The following is a 27,957-nucleotide window of genomic DNA, read 5'->3' as shown; positions in this document are numbered from 1 at the left end:
GCGGGGGTGGCTCTAAAAGCCGTTATGGATGGAGGCAGCCCGCCACCCTCCCCGCCTCGGCCGCTGAGGGAGGAGAGCGGCGCCGCCGGGGCGGGCGGCAGTCTCCGGTCCCCACAGCGGTCGCCCAAGGAAGGCTTCGGCGGGCCTCTCCCCGCCGTGCGGGTGGTGGGATGGGCTCGGGAGATCCTCCCCAGGCGCTTTCGGCGGAGGCGCTGCCTCTGCCAGGCCCGAGCCCAGAGGGCACCCCGTACCTGAGAGGGCTCGTACTGTACGGCAGAGCCCCGACACTCCCAGGAGACGCTCCCGCCTCCGCCATAGCGCCGCCATGCTGTACGGCAAAGGGCCTCCGCGCCCGCCCAGGACCCCTGCGAGGTGGCCGAGCAGCGCCTGAGCGGAGGGCGGCGACGCCGGGCAGGTGAGGGCGGCGGAGCCCCGTGAAGGCGGTGGGATGAAGGGGCGCGCGGGCCGCCGCGTCGCGCGTGCGAGCAGAACGCCCGCCCTCGGCGCAGCCCTGAGGGGAGGCGGCCGCTTCCCGCCCGGAGAGAACGCACGCCCTGCGCCGGGGGCTCCGGCTTCTGGAGCCGCTGCGAAGCCGCCAGAGGCCGTTTTAGAAGGCGGGCACAGACTCTGGCGTTAGAGAGGCGCGTTTGCCTTAAAATCAGGCGCTTGGAAGGGGAAAAAAAACCCCACGCTTTGCTTGACTGGCTTCTCCCTGAGGTGCTGCTGCAAAAGGGGTTCAGGAGAGGCCTTTAGGGAAAGAAGAGGAACGCGACGAGTGCCCAGAACCTTCACCGCTATTCAGAGCCCTGTTCTTTCCCCTCTGAAACTGCACGTCCCTTTGTAACAGACACGGTGAGAGGCTGGCTACCACAGCCCCTTCCAAAGGTGCAGTGCGCAGACTGAAAGTTAAAAACCTCCGAGAAGGTGGTTTGAATAAAGCCTCTCCCTTCCATGAGGTATTACAGGCAACGGGACGTTGCTTCGGATTCCTGTGGCTAAGATATATTCAGCGTTGAGAGCAGGCGCTAGGGACTCGGGTCGGAGAGAAGAGGGCTTCCTCAACCAAAATGGTGGAGCGGGGCACATGCTACACAGGTCAGTGAACTAGACCAGCACAAACAGCTTTAACACATGGTTTGACTGTGGTGGTATGGATATCTGCACGACCTGTTGGAGCACCTCCGATGGATGTTTCACAGACTTCGGTAGCGTTTCCTATCCCTGTGCCACATGCCAGCTATTGATTAAACAAGGGTGATGCTGCTGACCTACTTCGGATGGGAGTTGTGAGAGTTATTAATGCCTGTAATGTATTCTGGCAGCCTAAGGTAAAAGGCCTCAAAGTAGGCACTGATCAAAACAATACCACAGGGAACAAGTTCTTTCTCATTCAGAAGTGCTGGCTGTTGGCCTTTACTGAAGGACAGTAGTGATCCTGCAGGCTGCTCTATGTAGTGAGTCATATGTCATAAATACCACCATAGCCAAATCAGAGTTTGGGACAAAGAATCAGCTGTTTTTTCTTGGGGGGAGGAAGCTGGCGACAGGAAAAATGTTTTAGGTAGTGATGGTTCAGCTGGTTCCGGAGCAAGGGCCTGGCTCACAAGGGGGCAGCATCCAACAATTTTGTTTCGGAAGCCATCGATCATCTACAATTGAGGAGAAATGGCAGGAAATTAAAATACTCAGAAGAAAGTTTTGTAGAACAAACATCACCTCCACTGTAGGTCTAAATTTTTTCACTCCATTAATGTTTGAAAATACATGAAACAGGAGTTACTATCACTTTAGTAAATGGACTGACAACTTGTCTAGTATCACTGCTGTTAAAAACAACAAAAAAGGTAAAACCCCTCTCCGTTGCCTCCTGCAGCACTAATCAATAAATCACTAGAAAGATTCTTACCCACTGCAGCAGCAGTAGAAATACATGACTAGAGCATACTGAGAGGCCTTTGAATTAAAGAAACTGCAAGCGTGTTCAGATACTAATCTTTTATGCTTTTCAGGTGCATGCATGCAAGGTTGTTTTAGCTGTTCATTTTAGCCACTATCCTGAATTGAATCAGGCAGTGTTGAGCATATGCTCTTCACACAGCATTTAGTTCAGACACATAGGATGAAGGATAGAATTAAATTTCCCCAAACACAAAACAAGTTTATTTGAAGAAATGTCCCTGCAGCATTATGGTTTTTTGCTAATAAGGAAAGGCCTTAAACGTAGCAAAGCTGTTAGTAGGAAACATTACCTTTAAACAGCACCTACAGTGGCAATTTAGGAAAGAATTGATGATAAATTTGGAGTAATGCTTCTAAATTCTTCTAAGGACAGGATCTTGACCAAGTGCCCATTGTAACAGCCACACTGTACACCAGCATTACTGATTGCTTTCATTATTTTAGAGCTCAGAGTCTAAGTGAACCACAGCCTACGCAGCAGTGGTGAGGTTGTAGCTTCTTTTAGATGTTTGTGTTTTCCTAAACACATCAGCACACAACTTCTCTTTTCTAGCTTGAAAGTGAGTCAGTTGCTTTCACTTGGCATCCTTCTTAAATCATCTGGGAACCAGAACTATCCATAGCTGCTGCTGTGCCACTGGCAGCCTGAGTGAAGCTGGGGTGTCACCAGCCCTCTGACTGTATCTCACAGCTAATGATAAAGCACTGTGCAGTTCCACAGGCTAAGGCTTTCCCATCAGGACTGCTATCTTCAGAAGAAAGTACAAAGCCTGTGTAATGCCACTCTGCTTGTTTTTGCACATTCTCACAAAATTGATCGCTGAGAACGGTAGAGGCAAATATCAGCAATGAGGAGTAGGGTTTGCCCATGGTGACAATATCAATAAGAGGAGTAGCTGCTGATATTTGCTGCAGTCAGCACTGAGTAGGTGTGTCTGCACTACACTTCAAAAATCTTTCTTAGGGATGAAAGACAGATTCTGGTTATCAGGTGTGGCTTCTGCTGTGTGTTTGGCTCATCTCCTATAGCTTTCTATCCTCTTACTTTAATTCTTTTGTTGTTAGCATTAAGCTGATCAGAATAATTAGTGATATACTTTTTTTACATATATATAAAATATATATATTAATTTCTTTTAAGAAAACAAGCATTAAGTCCTTTAGTGGCAAATACATTCTAGTATCAGGAATCATTTACATGAAGCATTGTGTTTCTGCAGTGAAAGCATATTTTTTCAAAACATGGGATTAAAAAAGAACTTCTTACAAGATAGCTATCAGACTTAACATATTTCTGCAGAATTTTGTCAGTTGTAGCTAGTCATATTTAAAGTAATAAATTAACTTAATACATTAGATGTGGTTTGGTTTATTTCCAGGGGAAGGTGTTTATTCAATGTACTGTAAACAGTGTAGTATTAAAAGGGCAAAGGAAACACCACTGTAATACGTTTCAGAAATGTATATAAATCCATTCAACAAAAGTAGAGGTTTTGTAAGGCATGAATTGGTTCTGTTAATGGACAGACTTTCTCTTTTTGAATTTATTGTAAGGACAGCTTGGAATTCTGTACTCTTTTTTTCTTCATATGAAATACTTTTTGTTACATTTATTAATGGCTTACATAAATTCTTCCTCATGAAGACAACCAGGACCAACTACCTTTTCTACATAACATTTTAGAAATTTGACTTTTCAAACATCTTCATGTCTTTCCTGTTTTTCTGGCATGGTTTGCTTTATGTCTTATGTTCCCGGATTAGTGACCTGGCAGGGTGGGGGAAAGAAGAAATGTGTCAGATACCATCTTTGGAAGTCATAACTTGTTTCTTTTTTAGTGGGTGGGGTTGGAAATGGGTTATATCAAAGGTTGCATTTTGTGACGTGACCTAACTAATAATGTACAGAAGTGTCAGTGAACTGTACTGGATCACTGGTTGAACTATGAGGTCTCTGCATGAGGTAGGACTTTTTGGTTTCTTACCATCTCTCTTGTGATTGATTGTACTCTTTTTTCTTGTTGTTCCTCTGCTACTGTGTAGCATGGTGTCCTTAGCATTAAGGAGGAAGGAGGAGGGAAAGAAAAAGCATGTTGGAAGAAAGGCATGTCACATGGTGAATACGAAAGTGGAAATGGTGGCATAGTCCCTGGCAACTGAGAGAACCATATCCCAGAGCTATGAAAAGGACAGAATAAATGGTAGCAGGGGAGGAGTGGTTACCAGTCTTTTTTCAAAGCAAGGTAAAACCTTCTCATGATTCAAATTGCTAAATATATGGATAGCATTCTAACACGGGGGTTATGCTGACAAGTGAGGACCCTTGTTTGAAGGCACAGATCCTGGACAAACCAGAGAAGTATTTTTACCACTTTTATTTGAGGCTTCTTAACTGACCTGTGTAGCAAGAATTTTCTAATACTATTTTTTGCTGGCTATTGCTTCACATTGGCATGAAGGAGTCTGTGGGTGTTTGCTTACAGTCAAACTCTGCTGTACTCTTCTGCATTTTTTATATCTGCGTTTAAGAGCTTTGACAAATCCATCTTTAGGAGAGTTAAAAGTCAAACTGATAAGGGAAGAAAAGGACTAATTTTGGTTTATGAGATTGAGGTGCTGATCAGATTTCCGTGCAAAGTCTAGTAAGTTTACAACATCTTGTTAAGGTGGGACAAATATATCCCGTTACCTAATAATTTTTTTATGTAAGGTCTGTAAATGTATCTAAACAAACTACATCATTGAAAAAGCTAAGAAAAGTACACATAGGACAAAATTACTCTAAATCAGGTCATACTTTAAATTCCATTTAAAAATGTAATTCTGAAAGAAAACCAACCATTCTAATATTTGCTAGGTGCCCCAAAAGGACATCCTGTTACAAAGAATACATCCTTTGGCTAACAATGTTTCCTCTACTTAAAACATTTGTGTGGTTAATAAACCAACAAAAATGCTTTAACATTTCAGTTTTATTGCAATTTCTCCCTTTGTTTGCTTTTTTTTTATTTTCAGAAATTTGTCTGAGTAGGACTCGTTGCTGTTGAGAATTTAATCTATGCCATTTTATTCCTTCCTTCCTTAACATAGAATCTTCTGTTCATAGTTTGTCCTAAACAACTGGTTGATTGCAAATGAGGGGAAAAAAACAGCAGAGACAAATGAAGCTTCAAGTAACACAAGTTCTTGACTTCATTCAAATGCTTCAACATACACATATTACCAAAAAAGCGAGGGGAGAAAAGACAGAAATATGTCAGACTTAACTGAGCTTCAAAGTTTTTATGAGGAGTTATAAAGTCTTAGAAAGCAGGAAGTTTTTTTTCGTCTACATGATGACATTTTAAGATGCACAGTAAACGCAAAATAGTCTAACTGCTTGTATAATCTGTTAAATGTTAGAATACAACTTTGCTGGCCATCTTTCTTCTCTTTTAGCTGTTTCCTATTTTAGATATCTCCAGGCAGTTTCCTGATTCATATATGAGTGGTGCTTCCTTTTTCAAAATTCCACTGTTGCATGTTTCTCAGCAAGAGAAACTAATTTGACTGTTGAAAACGGCAAATTCACATAAAAGAAAATCCCTCCTGCTATTCTGAAAATGCAAGCTCAAAAGAATTTTCTTCCACTCCATGTTTCACATAATCTGTGGGGTTTACGATAATGTGCTCGCTCTCCTGTCTCTCTTTGTTTAGGCTTTTAAAAACCAGTCTTTGGCCAGGATTATTAGAAGAAGGGAATGCCATTTGTTGTTATGCCAGGCATGGATTTACTTAGAAAGCTTTAGCTCCGTGCTATGCACAGCAAGTGGGAATAGCACTGCCACGTTGCATCATGTGATTGCAGCTGTATAGCCTCCATTTGCAATTGGGAGCTCTGTACATGAGCAAGTCTACTCAAGTTTGTGCATACAGATCTGAGCTTAACCCTGTTAAACTGTCAGAGTGAGTCAGTCTGCACTAGCCAGTTACTCTGACCTGTTGCTATTCATGTGATGTTGCTCCCAGGCTAAGACATCCTGGGTCTACATCTTCCCATAGGCGTGCCCTGTGAATGCAGTATCCTGACGTTCTGCAATACCAAATCCATGCTTTAAGATCTTGTCTCTATGTAAAAATTGTATTACACCAATACATTTATAGCTTTCCACAGTTCTCTAACCTGGATGTATTAATATCAGGGTAAATTTTTACTAGGACACAAGCATCATTACAAGGATAAATCATGTGAATAGTGTATAAATGTATGCACTCTGGAGTTTGTAGCATTGTTATTATGTTAGTGAAAACTTACAAAAATATCCATATCTATATAGGCCCTGTCTTGGGCAAAAAAGTAAATTAAAGAAAGGCATAAGCCAATGTCTACCAGTCTACCAAAGAAACTTCTCTTGGAGAAGAAAATATCCCATAATAACGTATTACAAGTTTTCTTTTAACTTGGGAGCAACTTACATTATCACACAGTTTGGGTGGTTTAACTAACTGAACCTCTGGCTTTATCTAATTTGCAGTTACTGCCATTCACCATTTTGACTTATGTAATGACATATCTAGACAACAGAAAGGGTTACTTTGCAGGCATAGCCTTTATCATACAAGTAAACAGTTGTGGGCAGGCAGAAGCAAGTTTGCTCCTCCCATGCTTCTAGCCTGAAGAATATGATCCAGCTCAAAGTTAGAAGTCCTTTAGAAGTGTTGTCATGGGATGCTGCTCAATCTGTTAAGTCTTGGCACTAATTTATATTGCTAAGCAGAAGCTGGGCTGATACCACCCACCAGTTCACAACTAGCTATAGTTAACTGCAAGGACATCTCCAAAGAATAGCTGTATGCTTACAGAACCAGGTCAGTGCATAGAAGAAGTTTTACTGTTTTAAGCTCTTTTCTCCACAGCCCAGCAGAGAAGAAATTCTCAGTTAATTTTAACTGTGGGTGGCATCAGGGAATGTGCAGATATAACCTGTCATGCTTTCACAGTCAGCTTTTGACCAGACAGGAAATTACTGTCACTGAAGCTGGAGTGCAGTATTGCTTATTTCATTCTTTGTTCTGCTTGATGTCTGGATTATAAGAAAGTATTTGTTGAGCTAAAGCTCTGTTATATGTGGAAGGGATGCTTCAAAGTTATTCTGTATTGACATTAGGTACTATGCTATATTGCAGGGTCTTAGTTATGTTTTGTTTAGAGTTAGTAAAACAACTTTGATCTTCACCTACCTCTTTTTTCCACAATTCTTTATTCAATCCATCCACTTAAAATTTTTTATTTTTCTCTTGTCATGCTCTTAGGCAGTCCCTAATTCTTTCAAGGACTTCCCCCCTCATGTGACAAAGCCTGTTTTCAGTTCTTCACCTCCTGTTTCTGCCACATTTGATACAAACTCTTTCTTTGAATCTTTAAAAAGTTCCTAGGCTAGAGCTTCAAACACTAGACTAGGTCTGAGTTTTGTAGTGAGAATACAGCAGAGAACTACTACCACGTTATGTTTGAGTTTTGTTTTTTCTTATTATTTTCTTTTATGGTGCAATTTAATTGCAGCTTGATTATATTGTTTCTACCTCGAAGGAAACAATAACAATGCAGACAGTCAAGCCAAGAACAAGGTTTATTAGAATAAGCCTCTTCTTTTATCTTAGGGCTGTTTGTAGCAGAATATTTTTCCAACTAGAAGCTATAGAAATCCAAGTATACTATTTATAATGTATTGACTGCACCTCCTCCTACTAGTTGCTGTTAAGCAATTTGCTGTACGTGCTTCCCCTCCCTCCAGCAGCACTCTGTACTTAACCCACATGCCTAGTTCTTGTTTCTACGACTTCTGCACTGGCTGTAGCATGCCACGTCTGAGCTGAAAAAACCGAACTAAATCCCTTGGGCCAAATTCATTCCTGGAGTTGCTTGATTGAACACAGTGCATTTACACTGAGCACAGATTTGGCTCATACCTGACTTTGTCAGCATTCACTGTGCTGTAACTAAGTAACAAGAACACTGTCATTAAGGGACAGATGAATAGCTTTCTCAAAGATTATTAGAGCACTGAGTACCTTTAAGGAGCGCAGAAATATGTGAAAGGAGGAGTTGGGCAAAAGGACACCGCTCCTTTTAGAGTCTGTGTAACAGAACTGATAAGCTATTCCTGTGATGTGATCGAATGTGACTGAATACTGCAGGCTCTTGGACTCTTATTCTATAAAATCCACATCAGAGCAGCACAGGAAAAGATCGGAGGGAACAGCTTCTGCTGTACTGAGAAAGGTACATATTTATATTTTCTTATTCCTCAGACTTGACATGATTTGTTATCTTAGATAATGTCACTATTTTAAAAAGTGGTGAATACAAAAGAAACGGCGTTTTTCACATTCTGACTGGTACTCATTGTCAGGAAGCCAGTCCGTGGGCAGCAACAGCTTTCACAGAGAGAATAGGACATATTTGTGTGTAATGCATTTGTACTGTATTGTAAACCTTGACAGTTGAGAGAAGTGAGATGAGATAACCCCGACTAAATTGAGAATGTAATTTATGGCTATAAGTATGCTGGAATTTGGTACTCATTTGTATTCAAGAAAAAGCTGAATGGAAGTCAAGCTTCAGTTCAGTCATATTTGTCTGAATAGCTTTTATAAATGTGTTGCTGCAGCTGTGTTTTACAGGGATTTTCCTTCTCAAGAGGGAGTTCTGCTACAGCAAAATGTCTGCGAAGAACAGACAAAAAGCTAGTACTTTTGCTTGCTAGCCCTGTTTGCTTATCGAGTATCTTTCTGATGCCCTTTAGAGACATTCTTTACCTTCTGTCCTTTAAAAACAAACTCATATTTACCAATACTGTCAACCATATGTCATACCAGTGATCTCCATAAACAACCTATACTTAATCTCTCTACCTAAGCTTACTTTTTTCTGCTTACTCAGCCATGGACTCCTCTAACAAAGCCCTCAGGTTCATTATCTCATGCATTTGCACAGCACTGCAGTATTTAAATGCAAAAGAAAAATTTCCTGATTTACAGCTTTAGTTTCCATCAGTGGAAAAACAGTTTAAGCACATTAACACTGCAAATAATTTACTTGTCACTCAAGTGTAGCAGTATTTCTTAGCAGCCTGGAGCTGGTATCAGGTTTATCTCTGCCAGTCCCACACTGTTGTCTTTCAGCATTCCTTCAGGATCACTTGAATTAGAACTGACTGGGAATTTTCTGAAAAAACATAATTTTGGCAGCAGTTGTTGGAACGAGATCTTAATGTGTGAGGCTATCCATACCAGTTTTGCTAAAACTCTCTCAGGAGAGATTTCTCAGAAGAGAGGTTTAGCTACTTCCTAGCTAAAGTAAGAGATACTCTATGCCCACTCCAGCTACTTTTCTGGGGGGAGGCATTTGGTCAGGATTTGAGACCAAGGTCTTGTGCCCTGCTCTGTCGCAGTTAGGCTGCCTCTCACCACGCAGTGCTTTGGGTACCTGCTGTGCTGTGGTGGATCCCACCTTGCCTGGCCTGTTAGAGCTGTTCATTTCCATAGAAATAAGCCATCTTTTCAGCAGCGATTTCCTTCCTACTCTTTCACATTCCTCAGTACGGGGTCCTCACTACCAAGTTGCAGTCATGCACTCCCCCTGGTCTGAGGAGCAGCTTGTGGAGAGCAGAAAGCTGTGCTGGGAGAGACAGATTTACACTAGATTAGCCGGTAGCCTTGGAAGCAGGGCAGTAGCACGCAGTGGGGATTTGGGACACTGAGGATTGAGCCCTTGATCTTTGTGATATAAAGAGAGAATGTGAAATAGGTCTGTCACAGGTGATTATACTGAGGGCAACTAGCCATTTTGGTCTTTCCTCTTCCAGCCCTTTCTCCCTACCTTCATTTGGGACAAAATCATTCCATTGGAGCTTGTTTTACCCCCCTGAGGAACATGAAAATCTCAGCTGAGAAAACTTTTTACAGACCAGCTCCTAGTGTGCTGACAGGGCAGACCACTTTCTGCTTTTAGCAGTCCACTGCCTCCCAGGTGGGATTCGTACAATTTAGCTGAGCTAAGCCAACCACTGGCCTCAAACACTAGTATGAATAGTACAAACACATCTGGAGTTCTGGAGTGGGAATAAGGACTGTTAGAAACAAATGCTTCCTAGAGGTACCTGGAAGGATCTTATTCCTGAAAAGCTGTGTTTGCTCAGGTAAAGTGCATTATCCTTTAAGAATTGCCTCACCTCGAACTCTGGCTTTAATTGTGCAGTGTGTTCACTAGGCCAGTCTGGACCAGAATACTACAGATCCACATGGACCTGCTTGCTGAATGGAGATGAGGCCTGTCTGTGTGGGCAGTTTATTCTGAAGTCGGCTCTTCTTTATGGGGCACATAAACCATTATATAAACCTTTTCCTTTGGGTGATAGCACTGGATGTCACAGAAAATGGCTACTGTGAAGGGAGTTTTGAGTGGGTAGCAATTATCTAAATTAAAATCTATCTGGGGAGAATGGATTTAAACAACCTTATGAAGCATAGTTGGTGGGGCTCCCTAATAGGCAATAGGCAGTTTTCTGTTCTTTTCTTTTCATGCAGTAAGAAGTATTTGTTTCCTTTCAACCTGAAAAGAGGGAAAAAGAAAAGACAAAAGGCTTAGGGGGAAAAAAAATCATCAGAACTTTGTATTTATAGAGGTCTGAATTTTTGTAGTCATGGTAGTGAAGCTAAACTGTAGTAATTTGGAAAAACCTAGGAAGAGGGAAATTTAGATTTCACGCAAGAAGTATGTAGTGAAAAATTATGTAAAGTCTGTTCAGCTTGTTTTCATGATGTCAGTGGAAAATCTGAATGTCAAACTCCCAGACTAAGTTCCTGTTGAAACACAAGCTATTCACATTTGGCAATATCCTGATTATTCTTCACAGTGTTGCACTCATTTGAAAATACATAAACAATAATGAAAAAATAGGAGGTAAAAAAATTTTTTTTTGACCTTTGAAAGCACTAAAGTATGAAGCTGTTGAATTTTGTTGCCTACAGCAACAGGATACAATATGTTTGGCTGAAGTTAGTTTAGACTTTCTGACCAAAATCTCTGCCTTTTTTGCTCTGGGAAAAGATCACAAAACAGAGACTGCCTCATTCGCGACAGCATAGGACACAGAGTCAGGAACTCCTGTCCCAGTCATGGCACAGATCTCTGGCCTAGTGCAGAGCAACAGACATTGTTAAAATATGTGTAGAAATGTGCTGACTCTTCTGCATTGTTTTCACAATGTTTCTTAAACAGCTAATATATCCTTGCTAATATGCAAATCCTCTACATACTTTAGTGCATGAGAAACTTAAAAGCATAATTTCAGCAAAAGCTTTTAAAGAGTTTGAACTTAAAACATTTTTAACCCTTTTCTAATAATAAAGGGTACACGTACGTCCTTCACACAGGTACATGTATGGGAGGGTTTAATCTCTTAATTTATATGGCCTTTGTAAAAAACCTCTAGAAAATTGTTTGCTTTATAACATTTTTCTCTCTGCAGACTTAACAGCAGTGTCTTTGCAATGAGTTAAGCCCTGTTGTCCCCTGGCACTCTACTATTGTAGACCATTTCTATTATCCTCAATACCATCAGACCGATGGAGAGATTCTTTTGTGAAAAAAGGTTGAATGGTATAAATTTACCAAACACTCCCCATTCACCAGGTTATGTGAGCTAATAAAGTCTAAATTGGATTCTAAACCCTTTAGCATTAGAATGCTGAAGTACTGTCTGGATGCTTGGAGGGTCATAATAAACTCTTAAACAGCCAACCAGTACTTGGCAGTTAGATTAAATGCAAGAAAAATTATAGCAAGATTGGATGCAACATCATCTTTCCTCAAAGGCTTGATTTGTCAGCAGGTTGAAATCATTTAAGGAAAGTGTTTGAAGCACTGTTTGTCTCCACATTTTCCCTGTTGTCCATAAACTCAAGAATAATAATGTCACATAGGCATTTGCTGTCTTGGTATCCCAAAATTGATCTCTTTAGTTAATGCAGATAAAATCACTTTGCCTTTCCTCAGGACTTTTCTGACAAAGATTAATTCAGCTTTATAACACCTTGAAAGTTACAGAGGTAGCAGTAACTTTAATTTACTCTTGTGGCAACAAAGATGTAGGTAAGGCAGCTCACCCAAGATCATATCAGAAAAATATTGCCAAAATGAGACTCAAACCTAAGTCCCCTGACTCAGGATCACAAAGTTTACTCTCATTCCAGTCCTGGAGTATAGCAGTCTAATGTATGTGCTGTCTTTGTAAAAGAGATTTTTTTGTGATTATATTTAGGACTTCATTTTCAGTACAAAGCAAATCAATATCAGTTTATCCAAGCTAAAATTGTAATGAGAGGTTCTGTAATTAGGCTTATAAGGATTGACCTTGATCAGTAAAGTGTTCTATCCAACAGTTTTCAACCTCCCAAGTATTTTAATACCTGTCATCTCTTATTGTTGCATCTGTAGGAAATGAGGTCTTGTTAATTACTCATAATGTAATGAACCAAGCTTCAGAATAGTTAAATAATCAAATTTGATACTTTTTTAATTCACTGAGTGTGGAACTCACGAAGACATAGGTTCTTATTAAAGGTGCTTACTTTCAACATGTTTATTTTTCTTCTCAGTAAATATCAGTTTTTAGCTGAGGGAGGTTGTTTTGGAATCTGAGAGAGAAACAGTAGCAATCAGTAGTTTAGATCAAATCTCCACACACCTTCCTCTAATAGTGTTTTGAAAACTTCATACAGTTTTTATGAAACACTAAGAAAAATCTCAATTTAAATTCATCTGGTTACTCAGAGTTACCTTAAAAGTTGGTGTTACTAATTGTTCTAATCCTTATTTTTTCACTTCAGGGAGTTCTAAGACCAATTATTTTTTAACACTACATGGAAAAATTTACTAGAAGGACTGATAAATAGCATTACTGAAAGATCCTTATTGTAACCCTTGGTGAAATATCTGGAGTCACCTGTACAAGAATAAAGAAAAGGATGTATTGCTTTGTGCTCCATCACATGGGCATTTTTATGTTTTCAGAAAAACTGGAGATCATATAATAGTAAGGGGGTAGTGAATCCCCTAATTTAACAACTACTGCCATAATAATAGATCCCTAAGGCTGAGCCAGTCTCTTGAAGTTTCTTTTATAGCCATTAGAAGGACTTGGGTATTTTATCTTCAGGGGCAGATAAGTTGGGGCAGCAGATTCCCACAATTTGTGTTTGTTTTTCTCTTTGAAAGTGTCTTTTTAAATCTCTGTAAGCTGAAACAGAGGTACTCCTATTCAAATGCTGATTGTTTGGTTATGGTTTGCATCAGGGGAAAACTGCTGAACTGCATTGTCAAGTTATGATTTGGTCTTATGAAACCTGCCAAATTGGGTAAGATTACATGCATAAGAAAATAACCCAGTGCTTTAGAAAGACTCGTCAGTAGTTTGACAGGTTTGGGCATGAAATTTTAATATGTTTTCTTTTAAACTCTGTCTTCTCAAAAGCAGATTTAGTGATACGTGTTATTCATTCCTTTCCATAATGTTATCCCTCCAGTTTTCTGTTTATTCTGTTGCTGAATTTTTCATTTTGCCTGCTATTTTCCACTTTAAATTTTAGCTTTCAAAGAGAAGGCTTACTTTATCATGGTGTTTCTAATGCACAGAAGAGGTTGCAGTGTTAACTGTGTATTTGGAACCTCAGTACAAGCATTAAATAGTAAGAGTGATTGCCTTGTAATAAATGGTTATGGGAAACTTGACTATTTGCAAGTTCAGTTTTATTGCATATTTAATGAATCTCATGAATCCACATTAAAGCTAAAATTACAGTTGCATTTTCTAAAGCTGTCATAACATGACTGTCTCTTAGATAGTGGTAGTTTTAAATTGGTTGAATTATGCACTTAATTTTCATATCAAATATTTTCCAGCTAAGAATATGAAAGCAATTACCTATTTTGGTACAGATTTCCACCACACACACCCCCCCCCCCCCCCCCCGGGTGCATGACCATCACCAATGCATCTTGCTCTTGGCAGGCTGCTCTTACAGCCTACTGCTATCACTAAATTTATTTTCACATCTAAGAAGACAGAAATTAAGAGGGACAAACTTTGTAAAAGAAACTGTGTTTAAAAAAAAAAAGGAAAAGAAAAGAAAAACAAGATATGTCTGTTTTGCTCCTTTTAACTTCTCGGGAAAGTGGTTTTAAGGATAATTGTCTCCTAAAGGAGCTCTGCTAAGAACAACCCATACTACCAGCTTATGAAGGCGCTGGGGTGTTATACAGCAATAATAATAATAATAAAAAAACCCCAATAGTTGAAAAAAATTCCTTGCTACAGCAAAACCAGGTGCACTTGTCTAGGAGTGGAAAAAAAGGAGCATGTACTATATAGGTTGTTGCTACCTGTGAGCAACCTCTAAAGATCTGTGGAGGTAGGTGGGCTCTGCTGTTACGTATGGTAGCATTCATGTGGGACTCAGAAGTGCAAAGGTCTAACTGAGGCACTGTAAGAAATGGATCCCTCCTCTGAGCACTTGATCATAGAAGTAGCCAAGCTGAATTGCTTCCTTGCTTAAGTTTTAGATCTAAGACCATCCCCAAATCACACACGTTTGAGCTTAACTTTATAGCTTTTTTTGTCTTCTTGACACATATGTTACACAAAACATGTAAACAAACCAATGCTAACAGCCACTCGTAACTCTAGATCCAAAGAGACACGAAGAGAAATGCAGGTCAGTATTTTGCCTTCAGAGGGGATTCTTGGGTAAACTTGAAGCAGTAAGATTTCATAGCTGAAGATCCAAAATTTGTTTTCCAGGTGGCCCAGCAGAACTATCAGTTGCCTTTCCAGACAAGCCTAAAGGGCTGTCAGCCTGCTCATGCTTTTGAATAAGGAATGGCTAGAAGAGATAGAAGGCTATGGCTATCTGCGTGGTTCAGAAGCATATCCCACTTTAAGACCTTTTTGTCAAGCTAGTTGCATCTTAGTATCAAGTTGTCACACTGCAGTATCTGCCATGGGTGGCAGCAGCCTAAATGCAATCTATGCCTTTGAAAAGATAGGGCATGTACATCTCAAACAAGGTGTCTTTCCCTGCACAAAGTGCATTCTTAAAACAACAAAATATTTAAAAGGATACTGCTGTCCAAGTAAGGATGAGAGTAAAGTATTTATTTGTTTGAGATCAGCTGAAGTTACTAAAAATCAGCAGGTCTAATCTGAGTGCTTTTCTCTGCTTTGGCTAACAGAGATACATTAAGAAATAACATTTCACAGGCTGCAGACAATGAAGAAGCTGTCCTTCTTTAATACATGGGCTTTTGAGCATGTGATGTCTTGTAATTCTGGTGTATAAAGCCTGTAGCAGTGTGGGAAAATAAGACAATGGAAATCTGGTTTGCTGATACTTTTCCATGCCTGGGAAACAATGTGAAAATGGAGGGGCAGGATTTTACTGTCAAGCAGGTCCTTTTTGTTAAGGTCCAAAGAAGAAGTCTCAGCGTTCCTGCAGGACAGGGAGTGGGGCTGAGTTAGCCTACAGATGCTCTCTCTCCCTGTTTTGAGAAATCTCACCAAATGGTCTCATATCTATGCTAAGCAATAAAGGAGGAAATCTTTTCCTTAAAAAATACACCACCTAGTTTATCCTGCAGCTATCATCCATTTTTGCTGTCCAACAGATCTTTGAAGGGCAGCCCCAAACACGCTGGCAGAATCTTGTAGTGCCAAAGCAACAGCCTGTGGCAAGTTGTACTCAGAGGATGCCAAAGTATCCATTATAACCAGAGGATTATGTCTGGCAGTAGCCTGAAATAATTCTGAATGCAAGCAGTCTTCAGCTCTAGAGGGACCTGAATATGGTTGGACTGCCACCAAGTGAGTCACTGGCATGCAGGGCTCACATGGTTTCCCTTGTCCAAAGGCAGGAAGGTTAGACACCTGCTGGCATCAGTAAATGGTTTCTGGCCATCCATTCACTGCAGTTCAGAATAATTATTTCTCAACTATGTCAGTAATCCAAATCCATCAACAATGACCATAAAATCAACTAAGCCATGAAAGCCAAGTGAAGACAAGCCAAGTGAAGCCAGAGAGATATTTTTCTGTTAAACCCATGATATATAGCCCAATCCAGCTTCTCAGTGGACAGATGTATTGGGTTTGTGTGGCAAGGTTTTGGGGGGGGGAGGGGGGGGGGGCAGTTATAGGGGTGGCTTCTGTGAGAAGCTGCTAGAAGCTTCCCCTAAGTCTGAGCCAATGCCAGTCAGCTCTAAGACGGACCTGCCACAGGCCAAGGCCGAGCCAATCAGCAACAGTGGTAGTGCCTCTGGGATAACATTTGAGAATGGAAAAAACTGGGGGGCCGGGCCTTGATGATTCTGTTGAGGTAAAGCAGCAGGTTCTTATTAGCTAGGAAACAAAATTCAGAAAGCCCAAGAAGCAAGATTTTCATATGCTAATGATGCTGGTGAGCCCTGAAAGGAAGTATCTCAGGTCAGACTTTGCAAGGAAAGCATTAAACGTAAGCATTGACATTGGTAAATACTTAAAAGCAAGAGAAATAGGCTTTTATCTGCTCCAAACAAATCATACTTGCTGTGCAGCTAAGATAAGTGGATGGGTGAACAAACATCAGCTGTACTGTAGGTTGAGCATATCTCCATGGAAACTCAGTCATCTTCTGAACTCAAAATGTGTTCTGCGTAATGACTGAAAACTTAAGGCAGTGGGATAGATTTTTTTCCCATGTGTAATGTGTATGTGCCAAGTCCCACTACAGAATGGAGGTCTAACCACCCATAAAATTTAGGATTTTCCTGGGACAATTTTGGGGGAAACAAACAAAAAAGGGAAGCAAGAACATGTAGGAAGAGATCTGGGGGAATATTTGGCTAATCATATAGACCCTTTACCTCTGGTCTTGGGCAACTAGGCAAAACTTTTGAGGATGTTGTAGCGCCTGTTGGACCAATGCTTTTGCTGAACTCCAGGTAGGTGGAACATTAATACAAGTGCAAGTGGAAACTGTTCACTGTTTTTAGCAAGCTCAGAGAGGAAGAGACTTAATAGAAAGAATCAGAGACTAGAAAGAGTTGAGCATCATGTTCTTTAAAAATAACAGTTTAAAAACTAGTGCAACTCAAGCCAGCCTGCAGAGGTTAAGAAATTGATTCTGAATTGTTTAGACCTGTGTTCAAATGACTAATTAGACTTAAAGAACAAATGAACTTGGCATTCACTCATCCCGATACTAACTAGAGCACATTCTAACCTGTGGTCTCCTCCCACAGTTCAACTGTCAGCCCCTGCTTGTGGGAAGCAGAGGTGGAAAAGTGGAGGTGTTATAAGCTACATCATCAGGAATGAGGTGTGTTTTGGGTTGTACAAGGGGAACTTCACATGCAGAGAACCCTCAGGCAAATCACAACCCTTAGTTTGGCACCCTCTCAAAGGCTGAATCAATTCCTTAACTTTAAGAACTCTTTCCTTATCAGATCTTTTGTGCTGTGACTCCTGCATGAAACCAAATGCACCTTTCTCTATACTAACTTGTCAGAAATCCATCAGAGCAAATGGCTTTGATGGGATTTATTGCTTGAGCTGTACAGGGTGACATGCATCCCATCTGCTGAGCTTTATGTTCAGATGCCCTTAACTCTCAAACAGAAACACACCACCCATGCTGCACACACATAGGCACCTCTAGCTATGACACTGAATTTCAGGGGGAGAATAGGCACAATCCCATCAGATAATTTGAGCTGGCCCATCAGAGAAGTACATTGTGCCTTTTTGTTACATCTCTTCAATCTTATGAGCCTGGGCTCTTCTCTGATTCAGGGATTCAGTTTTAGGTTTTTATAACCAGTGAGAAAACATCCCTACTTTATAAAAGGAAACATATCTCGTTCTCAAAAGTATCAGATTGATGGCTCATGTCAAAGGTTTTATAAGCAGGAAAAAGGCTACTATCTTCTGTAAACCATTCCAGCTGGGTACCTGTGCTGCAGGCTCTGAAAGGAAGGAGGCAGGCTGAGTCCTACTGAAACATCAAGCTCAGCTTCTCTGCAGACCATGCAAGAAGGGCAGGTGCTAGCAAAGAAGTCTGCATGCAAGGTAGTAACTTAGGACCTGTAGACTGATTTGAAAAAGAATGTTACCTAACAGTGCCCAGTTTCTGCTGATACTGTGCTCAAAATTGAAGGGTGACATTCCATATTTTCTTACCAAGGCCAGCTTAGAAGTTTCCCAATGCTCAAAAATTAGGAGAGTGGGTTCACATGCAGGCTCTAATTTAAGATTTTAAATCCTCTGAAAAATGGTTAGAACAGCTTTGATGCCGAGAGGCTTCTTGTGCAGTGGCATGCTTGAAGCCCAGACTGAGCAGCTGTGTGGGGGAAGGGACCAGAGCATTAAATAAAGCTACTTGTTGACTGCCTGTAAAATTGACTTCTAAAGGGTGTGCCACAGAGCACCATCCATTATCAAGTGACAGAGAGTAATTTTCAGCTACTCTGGACAATATCGTAATTAAACTCTGTGTGTTCCTGTTCAGTACAGTTGGTTTTGAGTTATTCAGCTTAATATTTACAAAAAGGATAGCTCTCTCCCGTGCCACCTTAACCCTGGGCTGTTTTTCTCTTTCCTTCCAGATGCTGGAGAGCTCTTCAGTCCTTTTGTTCATTGTCTTCATCCTGCTTTTCGTTTTGCTGGTCTTTGTGGTGCTCATCAGGAAAAACGCCACTGCAGCCCTTATCTGGAATGAAATAATCCGGGAGAAAATAACCAATTTCATCATGAATCAGAGCAAAGAACAGAGGATTTTAAATTTCGTGCTGCAGAATGCAGTCCGAGGAGACCCCTGTAGTGTGCTGGACACTATAGATAAGTACTGCTCCCAGAAAGAGTGGGCCATGAATGTGGGCGATGAGAAAGGTAATTGCAGCAGGGATCAGCACTTAAAAGATCCTTCAAGTCTAGCATAGTATAGGACATCTTATTGTATTCACGTGGTGACTTCCATTTGCTGCCAAAAAAAAAAAAAATAAAGCGGCAACAGCCTTGTGGTCAGCAGAGTAGTTCTGTAAACAGTAATGCATGCTTGTGCAGATAGATATCTTTGAGGAGGGGTATCCAGTGAGTAATCCAGGAAGTCAGAGGACCAAATCTGGGTTTGTATGTTGTGTACATTGCAAGTATGTAAGCAGAGGGTGACAGTTTATGGGAAAACTATAGGGTTGTGTTATACTGCAGTTCCTATACAGGGTGGCCTTAAGGCATAATTCATTATGTTAAGTACTTTCAGATCCTTAACTAAAAGATAGTAAATTGAAAAAAGAAGTATTTTAAACTCTCTGAATTTTGTACATGCAACCATACGTTACAAGTTACCATTGGGGGGAGAAATCCTACCCATGTAGTACCCAAAAGCAGCTATCAGGCATTGTTGCTGCTTAGCAAGTAAATGTTCTTGCCTCCTAAAGGAAAATATGTGGACAAAATATTTTTTTTCTTAGATGCATGAAAGTGACAATCTTCAAAATACTGTAATGGAAAAATGTTAACATGGTCCCTTATGAATTCAACACAAAAGTACCTCTTGCTGGGAAATTGCAGGGGAAGTTTGCTTCATCTGGGATTATCATAGCTAATGAAATACAACTGTAATAAAAATGCTTCCCTGTCATGGGTACATTTTGTGAAACTACCTCTTCTGCATACCAGGCTGGGATGCTTAGGGCAACAGAACAGTAGGTGGTGGCTGAGTAGGAATTCTTAAAGCTCTAAACTTTGATCATTTGGGATTATATTCTTAAGACTTTCACTCTAGTTTTGCTCTGACAAGATGACATTTCCTCAGATGAGAGCCATCAAAGTTAATGCATCTTTAGTGCCTAAGATTTTGAGAGTGACCACATGACCTCAAGATGCAAGCATCATCACACTATTCATAAGCAAGTGACACCCAGGAAAATATGTAATGAAATGTGTATGTACATTGAAAAATTCCATGGCTCAGTGTAAAATCACTTCAAATACTTTTTCAGATTAGTTATCAAGTTTCTAGCCATACAAGTAAGAAGAGAGAGTTTTCTCACAAATAAACCCTTTTCTTCACAAGGACTGAATATAGTACATTGTCATCTCTTTTGGGGAACATTTTTTTTGTTGTTAACAATTGACTAATGTTTTCCATCCAAATATTTTGCAACTTTATAACTAGACTTTTATTTTTCCCTTTAAAAACAAGTATTTAGGATAAGAAATTTTGTATCAGACTGCTGCATGTAACATTTGCAACAAATATGAGCACTCAGAATTCAGGAGTTACACGTTTCACAAATATGGCCAGTTTCTGCAATAAGTTCTTGGAAAAAACACTGCGTTTTTCCCTTGTAACACTATAAATATTTTAGTTAATTCAGGCACTTCCTTACTCAGAAAGGTTTATATTGTGAAGCTAAGTAAGATTTTTTTTTTTAGTTGAAAGTTTGCATTTTGAAACTTAGAATATCCATGATCAACTTAATCACAGATAAGCCAATTTGCAAAGGATACAGTATATATCAACCCTTAATTTTTTAATGTCCTGAGCAACTGAGTAGTACATGGACATTGTAAGTTTCTTGTCACTAACTTGCTCTTCTGTTTGTGAACCAGTTTGATTTTGTCAAAGTTAACCTATTTCCATTTTATTCAGGTTTAATTCTAGACAAGACAGTGGAAGAGGTCAACCCATCAGTTGCACTTGAGCTGGGAACATACTGTGGCTACTCAGCAGTTAGGATTGCTCGGCTACTGAAGGCAGGAGCTTATCTTCTCACTGTGGAGTTCAACCCAGAATTTGCTGCTATAGCTAAACAGATGATTGAGTTTGCTGGAGTACAAGATAAGGTAAATACCATTTGTCTCTGGTTGGTACGAGGAAGCAATACATAGAGAGTGGGACTTTATCTATAGAAACAACAATAATAGGTTTAAATTTGTCTTTTACTTGTCAAACAAGTACAGCACCCTAAGTGTTTGGGAACATGCACAGTTTAACCATCAGGCTTGACAGTAGGGAAAAGCTACCAGTGTCCATGCAGAGGACCAAAGTTGTCTGCTCTTTTGTATATAGAGTTCAAGTGAGCAAATTTGTTAGCATCAGTCAGATGTCCAAGTACGATGCAGACCCAGCTGGGAGTCATGGTAGAGTTTGAGGTTTATCAAGACGTGTGCATGACCAAAACAATCAGGGTTGTTCGCCAGAGTTCTTTGCTACGTGTGTCAGGGTGAAGATTCAGAGGGGCAAGACCAGAAACGATCATATATTATCCATATCTCCTTAACATTTTGAAAGCATTTAGACTTCATCTTCCAGTTTGGTCTCTTCACTATTCACTGGTAAGTACAGTAGACAGGCCATTTGCTGAGAGCTATTTTCAAAACACATAGTGACTGTAAGAAAAATACAGACCTGGAGGGAGGCTCCGGGGTCAGTTATTTCACTTATTATAGTCACAGGACATCAGCACACACAGTTTTTCGTAAAATTAGTAACCACTATTGCAAAACTGGTTAGATTTACTGCCATTATTGAACTACAAGACTACCCCACAGATTCCTGCTCCTGATAATCAGAAGCCTATGCTTTCTGTCCAGCATTTATTCATAGACATTTTGTATTTTTTTTCTTGCACCCACAGTCCTTACTAATTTAACTAGCTCTATGCCTAGTTACAGTCCCTGACCTCTCACAGCAGTACAGCTGAGGACTTCACTATGTTACCTCCCAAAAGCTAGACGAGAATATTGGTTTTCTATATATAAACTGAAAGGTTCAAATCAGTGTCAAGATCGAGTACAACAGAAAACTGAACCATAGTCTAATTTATTACAAAAGCTCACAAGAAGCAGTTGCATTACGTGCTATGGACTTCAGAGGAGAGGTACTTACCCAAATCTAGTTGGTCACAATATATATACCTGAATTTTGTGCAATCTGACGTGTCTTGACTCTCTGTACGGTTGGTTGAGATGCAGGTATTTCCAGTCTATAATCCATCTCAGCCCAAGGCAGACATCTACAGCAGGTCAGGGGATTCATGCCTAAGAAGTGCCTGTCTATTCAACTAGGCAACTCCCTTCAACATAGATGATAAAACTAGAGGAAATAAATCCCAACATGAGATCTTCTAATGCATTTAACTTCTTGAAGAGAACCTGAAGTACTAGTGACACCTAAAATTGCATTTTCCCCATCTGATTTAATCTCCTGATCAGCTATGAGTCATAAACCAGAGAGATTTCCTTGCCATTTTTTCCCTCTGCTCACAGTATATGGCGCTTGCTTAACAAATCAGTGTGCAGCAGCTTCTTTCAATTTAACAGTATTTATGCCAATAAACCCGTGAGGAAGATGTAATAGCCTCTGTCCTGCCTCCTCCCTCTACTGGGCATACCAATTCTACACACTGTGGCCTCCAGCATTGTTCTAAACTAACCTGTTCTCTGTATTTTTTCCTTCCCTTGGACTACAAGATTCAACTGAGATGTAACTAAAAAAGTAATTAAAAGTATTGTTTTCAACAGGAGATTCCCATGTTACCAGTAAAGAATCACATTATCCAACAGAAACAACAGGTCACTTTTTCTGCTATTATTAAAAAAAACCAAAACCACAAAACCACCCAAACCCATATTTTGGAACATAACTGAGTTGATTTGTCAAAAAGAAAAAAGTACACTTGATCTAGCTCTATAAAATAATTAAACTGAGGCAATATTGAGCTATAATCAGGATCACTGATGTCTAGCCACAATTTAAAATAAGCTAGAGGCATGTGCTTTTTCTTAATGGTTCACAGTTCATCAGATGGATTTGCATTTCAGGTAAAACTCCTAGAAGGCCCTTCAGAGGAAATAATCCCCCAGCTGAAGAAAAAATATGAAGTGGATACTCTGGATTTTGTCTTTCTAGACCACTGGAAAGACAGGTACACACCAGACACCATCCTACTTCAGGTGAGTTTGCACAATTCCAGTCTTAAAAGTAAAGTAGCAAATGCCTTGATGTCTGTGAGGCCTATATTCTTTATGAAGGACCTCATCCTCTGTAAAATGAAGAATGGTAGCCAAAATAGAAACCTTACAAGAAAAGAGGATTTGCGGGACAGGATCCCAAACTTTTGTCAGGGACAATTGCTAACGCTACATAGCTCAGGACTTGGCAAATACTGTTGAACCATTTTGTTTCCGGAACAAACGGGTCTGCAGTAGAAATCCCAGCTGGCGGAGTACATGGTCTGGGTCTTACACTCCCTAGAAGGAGTGTCTGCATGCATGGTCACTAACTGGAACACTTGACCCCAAAACATCCTCATCCTTGGAGCAGGTGAGACTTAGGACCTGCATATCCCAGCTCCACCTCTCTAATTTCCTCAGTACTCCTTTTTTTGCATGGGTCTGTGGTGCCAGCAGAGCCTTTTGATGAAATCCTATTTTGGTAGCACAGCTGGGTATCACCTTTCTGGGACTCTTTAAACCACCTTATTAATTGACTGCAAAGCAACCTTTGGAGGAGTGTGGACTGCCCCAGTCAGGCACTTGCTAGGGAAGTGCTGTGCTACTCTACCTCCAGCCCTGAATGTGGAAAAATTATGGTCATTTCTTCCCAACCCGCCTTAACCATTACTGTTAGCATTACAAAACAAGTTGGCTGTAACAGCAGCAGGTAGTGATAAGTGAGGTAACTACTACAGGACTTCTCAATAGGAAGGTATTTTCAAGTGTTAAATAACTGAGATTCACAACATCTGTATCTATCAACACAGCATATACAGATACTCTCCTAGCTTTGGAGCTGCAGGCTGATAAAATTTTCTACAACTGCCTAACTATTTGTATGGAAGTGTAATTTTTCAATTATTTTCTTCACAAATAAATCCACTTTTTTTGAGGCTGCCTCTTACATTGAGAACCTGCCAACTTCTTCTTGACCCCTGCTTGAGGACTACAACATTATTTTCTCATCCAGGCTCCCCTGTTTTTTTAATTTCAGCCCTGTCTTCCAGATAGCTGTTTGAAAGGAAATTTGTTTGGGGTTATGAACAGCCAGTATTGAATTTACACAGCAGTAGCTGAAGAAAATGTTCCCTCCCTACAGTTATTTTGTACCCAGAGAATGTTTTCTTTTTAACTGGCTTTGTAAGGATGACTGAGCTCTTTCCACTGGGAAGAGCTAGCGCATCCTTATCAGAGGGAGCTTAACCTTCACAACACAGCCAAAACAAACAGGTAGTTTAGTTCCATTGTAGTGGTCAGTCTGATGCAACTGTGACATAAAGTTGCTTTGCTTAAAAAAAACCAAACACCTTAGAAATTAAGAGGAGAAAGATGAAGAAAAGATCTCCACATTTCCTCAGATGTTACAAACCTTCTAACATGCAATTTTGGCATGTATTGAAATATGAATAGTGAATACGAAATATGTGTATAAAATATTCAGATGAAATACATATTGAAAGTAGCCCAGACAGCATTCCTTTTCATGCACTTCTAGAAAAGCCTGACACAAAGAGCATCTGAAATCCTGATGACCAGTGGAAAATACAGCGTGTTGTCACTGGTAGGCTTCTATAAGCTATGCAACAGACCAGAGAATATTTGCCATGTCTCTGAATTGCTTCTACTGTGCTGACTGATGTTCAGTCACCAGAGGCAAGAGCAGTAAGCTAAACAGCCTCCACAGCGCATTCATCAACAGGACTTCTCTAATATACCGGGAGTGACAAAAACCACTCCATGTTTTGGCTGCAACTGCTGCCTGTAAACACAGAATAACAACCAGCCTGATTAACTACAGACTGTTTTAAAACAGCTGGTAAGTTCAGATAAGCAACTTCTACTAGACAAAAATACCAGTAAAAATTATGTTTGTAGGTTTACTGAGGATAAACATTGCACTTGAAGTGAATCTTGCAAGTTAATTATGCCTTGTGGAAATTTGTCAGTGATCTTCATTGTGCACAAACCCTGCTTCATGCCCAGCTCCTGAACAAAGTGGCAGGAAGTTGTACAAGATTAAAGGAAAAAAAAAGCACAGAAAATTTCTTTTATTCATTTAGTGGTTTTGGAGTTTGACCAAGACTACCAAAGCAGACTGGTACATGCCGGTCTCTCAGACGATGTTAAGACCTACTGCAACATTTTAATGCAACAGTAAAGCCATTTTCAAACATTAGGCAAGAGAGCCAAAACAAAACTATCTTACTGATCATATAGACATAGTTGGAAACAATCTGAGCAGCAAACTGCACCACTTCCACTGCACTTGATTTGCTATTTCAGAACCTGAAAGACCCAACATGTTATCAGCATCTCTATCATTCTACTGATTGTGTTAACAGAAAAAGTCAGCTTATTAAACATGACCACAAAGGATCAGAGAGTTACTCAGCTTCTCCCATGTCTTTTCTTCCCTCCAAATCCGTAGTACAATGGATTTTTGGATGCAGGCACTTGAATATGACTTGGTTAACATGAAAGCACGTTACATTCAAGCCAATGTCTGCTTAACAGCCACCGTGAAGCAATTTCTCTTCTTTCTAGGAATGCAACTTGCTGAGGAAGGGCTCGGTTCTTCTGGCTGACAATATCATCTTCCCAGGAGCTCCAGAATTCCTTAACTATATCCGCAACAACCCCCATTTCCAATGCACTAACTACCCATCTCATCTGGAATATATGAAAGTGGGGGATGCTATGGAAAAGGCTGTATTTTTGGGATAAAGACAGCTATCAATACTCAACCTTTGTTTCAAATGATGTAAATGCAACTGTACGGGTTAACTTGTCCATGCTTTAAATTTATTTATTTTTTTTTTTTTTTTTTTTTTTTTTTTTTTTTTTTTTTTTTGGAGCCTGTAATTAAAGCAAGCACTAGCGGAGATCATTGTAGGCCAGGTGGAAACCAAGGTCAGGAGTAAGTAGGGTAACTGCTCAAAGGTCTGTTCCATTGTTTCACATAATTCAGCAAACCCAAGGTGATGCACATTGCCTTGCTTTGACCAACACATCATTGAACAACACACTGTCATTTTGAGCTCAGACCCAAACAACCACAGTTTGGGCTTAGAGTAGGGTAGAGAAAGTCACTGCAGCTTCTGAAGACTTGTGTCCCCAAGCTAAATTGAATAATCATTATCAAGAGTGGATAAAAGCATGCGTGCTGCAAGAAAAGACCATTTCAGGAGCCCTGATTTTGCAAAATTACTAGCATGCCACTTAATGCAGTGAAGGCTCCTATGGTTATATCAGACAGATTTTTGCATATTTACTGCAGAAGTTAATCATCTCTATGTGAGAGAAAAGGGCATGCACTGAAAGAAGACTGACCCGTATATGATGAGAAAATAAAACAGAATTTTGCAGAAGATGAACAAATAAAATTATTAATCTGCCCATGCAGAGGTAAGGAAAACTGAAGTAGTAAATAGATTAAAATAAACACAGTAACAGACAGATAACAAAAGGAGCAGGGTCTTTCAAAAAAATCCACCAAAAATACATAACACCAGAGACCTTGAGAAAATGCTGTTTATCCCCTCATATTTACTCACCTCTCATTATGTTGTATATACATAGTGTGTGCTTTTTAGGGGCAGGGCAAGCTGCTTACTCTGAAGTACTATGTATGTTTAAGATGCTGTATAAAAATAAAGACCAGAGAATGGGTTTTGCCAGGTGGGTCCTACACAACCCGGTTAACCTCAGTGGTGTTAGCACTATGTGATTACTGAGGGTTGTCACCGAGAAGATACAAAGCCAAATCTGAAGTCTCTAACTCACCTGAACAATGCAAAAATCCACTGGCATTTCCTAGCATGTCCTGCTGTGATTATATAATGAGGCAATGGTTGCATTTATAAATAAAAACTAAAAAACAATAGAGCAGGAACATGACTTCCTTTGTTTCCCATAAATTCTGCACTGCACATGGGATTTCCAGCCTTGGAACAGCCACAGAAAGATCCAACAGCTAAAAATCAGAGTGAAAATCAGGGATAACCATTCTCATCCTTCCCACTATGGAGTCTTTCAGACCTGTTAATCAGCTTCTTCCTTTTATAGCCCACCTTACTGAAGTGATATCTACCCTGGCCTGTGTGCTGCAAAAAATCCACCACTAGACACCAATAATGAGCATAACAGAGAATTGCCGCACAGTATAAAAGAAAACTAGAAGAGGCTAAGGTGACAGAGTCAGTTTAGAAATGGACCGAGCAAACCATGGTGACCCAGCCAGCTTGTAATGTGTGCATTTCACAGGGATATGAGAAGGCAACGTTATCAGAGTTTAACAATTTAAACTGTGTCACATTGAGAAAGACACAAGATTTACTGTACTGGATTAGATTATGCAGAAGCAGCCCTTGTGACTCTGTTGTGCTATCCTGCATAGGAGCAGACCCTGAGTTCTAACACTTCCATCCCACACTGTGAGTCAATGATTTATTCTGTAAGCTTGCTTAGTAGCATCTCCAAGCAATTTTTGCAAAATTTGCAAAAGAAAGTGATCTTCAAGTCCATTTACTGGCATACACATGTTTCTAGAGCACACTGGAGAATTGAGATACATACAGTTGACCAGAAATTTTTTCTATACACCTAAAGGTCATGACTCCAAAGAATCCTCTTTTGTTTCTAGCTTTAAACACCTTTGTACCTAAGCAGACACTCCTGCCATTGCAGGGCACTTAGCACATACTGATAAACAAGCCAAAGTCTCAGATACATGCTGAAGGATGCGTAAAGTGCAAAACAGTCTACCTGTTTACCTTACAACAGAGGATCAGAAAAATACATTCCTACTGCTAGTTAATATCCAACATTACTGTCCAAGAGACTGTCAAGAAAATTAAGGAAGGAGGGAACCTGTAGAGTTAGCGTGAGTATTTCAAAAGATGCATTAGTGAATAATGCATGTATG

General features: G+C 40.2%; 2 protein-coding genes across 20 annotated transcripts in view; one reads left to right on the top strand and one right to left on the bottom strand.

Moving 5' to 3' along the window:
• The window catches only part of TXNRD2 (thioredoxin reductase 2), a 45,769-nt gene extending 45,372 nt beyond the window's left edge, over nucleotides 1–397 (bottom strand). For 6 of the 11 annotated variants that reach the window (XR_012652331.1, XR_012652332.1, XR_012652333.1 and 3 more), the window contains exon 1: nucleotides 252–397. Coding sequence is in view for 6 of the 11 variants with exons in the window: in XM_075041541.1 (XP_074897642.1) it covers nucleotides 252–327 (76 nt within the window). In the remaining 5 variants the exon portion in view is untranslated. The remainder of the gene's footprint in view (nucleotides 1–251) is intronic. The other 5 variants (XR_012652330.1, XM_075041540.1, XM_075041539.1 and 2 more) reach the window with 4 other exon arrangements.
• Nucleotides 319–25,989, top strand: COMT (catechol-O-methyltransferase). Of its 9 annotated transcripts, none has more exons than XM_075041550.1 (6): nucleotides 3,861–3,922; nucleotides 17,276–17,352; nucleotides 18,638–18,920; nucleotides 20,686–20,879; nucleotides 22,860–22,991; nucleotides 25,578–25,989. In XM_075041550.1, exons 3-6 carry the CDS (start codon nucleotides 18,638–18,640, stop codon nucleotides 25,755–25,757), a joined length of 789 nt encoding a protein of 262 aa, XP_074897651.1. In that variant the 5' UTR covers nucleotides 3,861–3,922; nucleotides 17,276–17,352; the 3' UTR covers nucleotides 25,758–25,989. The 9 variants fall into 9 exon arrangements, with proteins under 9 accessions (XP_074897652.1, XP_074897653.1, XP_074897646.1 ...); XM_075041543.1 differs by lacking the exon at nucleotides 3,861–3,922 and adding an exon at nucleotides 6,627–6,807; XM_075041549.1 differs by lacking the exon at nucleotides 3,861–3,922 and adding an exon at nucleotides 7,887–8,221.
• The last annotated feature ends 1,968 nt before the right edge of the window (nucleotides 25,990–27,957 follow it).

This window comes from Buteo buteo, chromosome 11, assembly GCF_964188355.1.
Source record: "Buteo buteo chromosome 11, bButBut1.hap1.1, whole genome shotgun sequence".
Classification (NCBI taxonomy): domain Eukaryota; kingdom Metazoa; phylum Chordata; class Aves; order Accipitriformes; family Accipitridae; genus Buteo; species Buteo buteo.
This window is presented reverse-complemented; position numbering and strand designations above follow the sequence as displayed.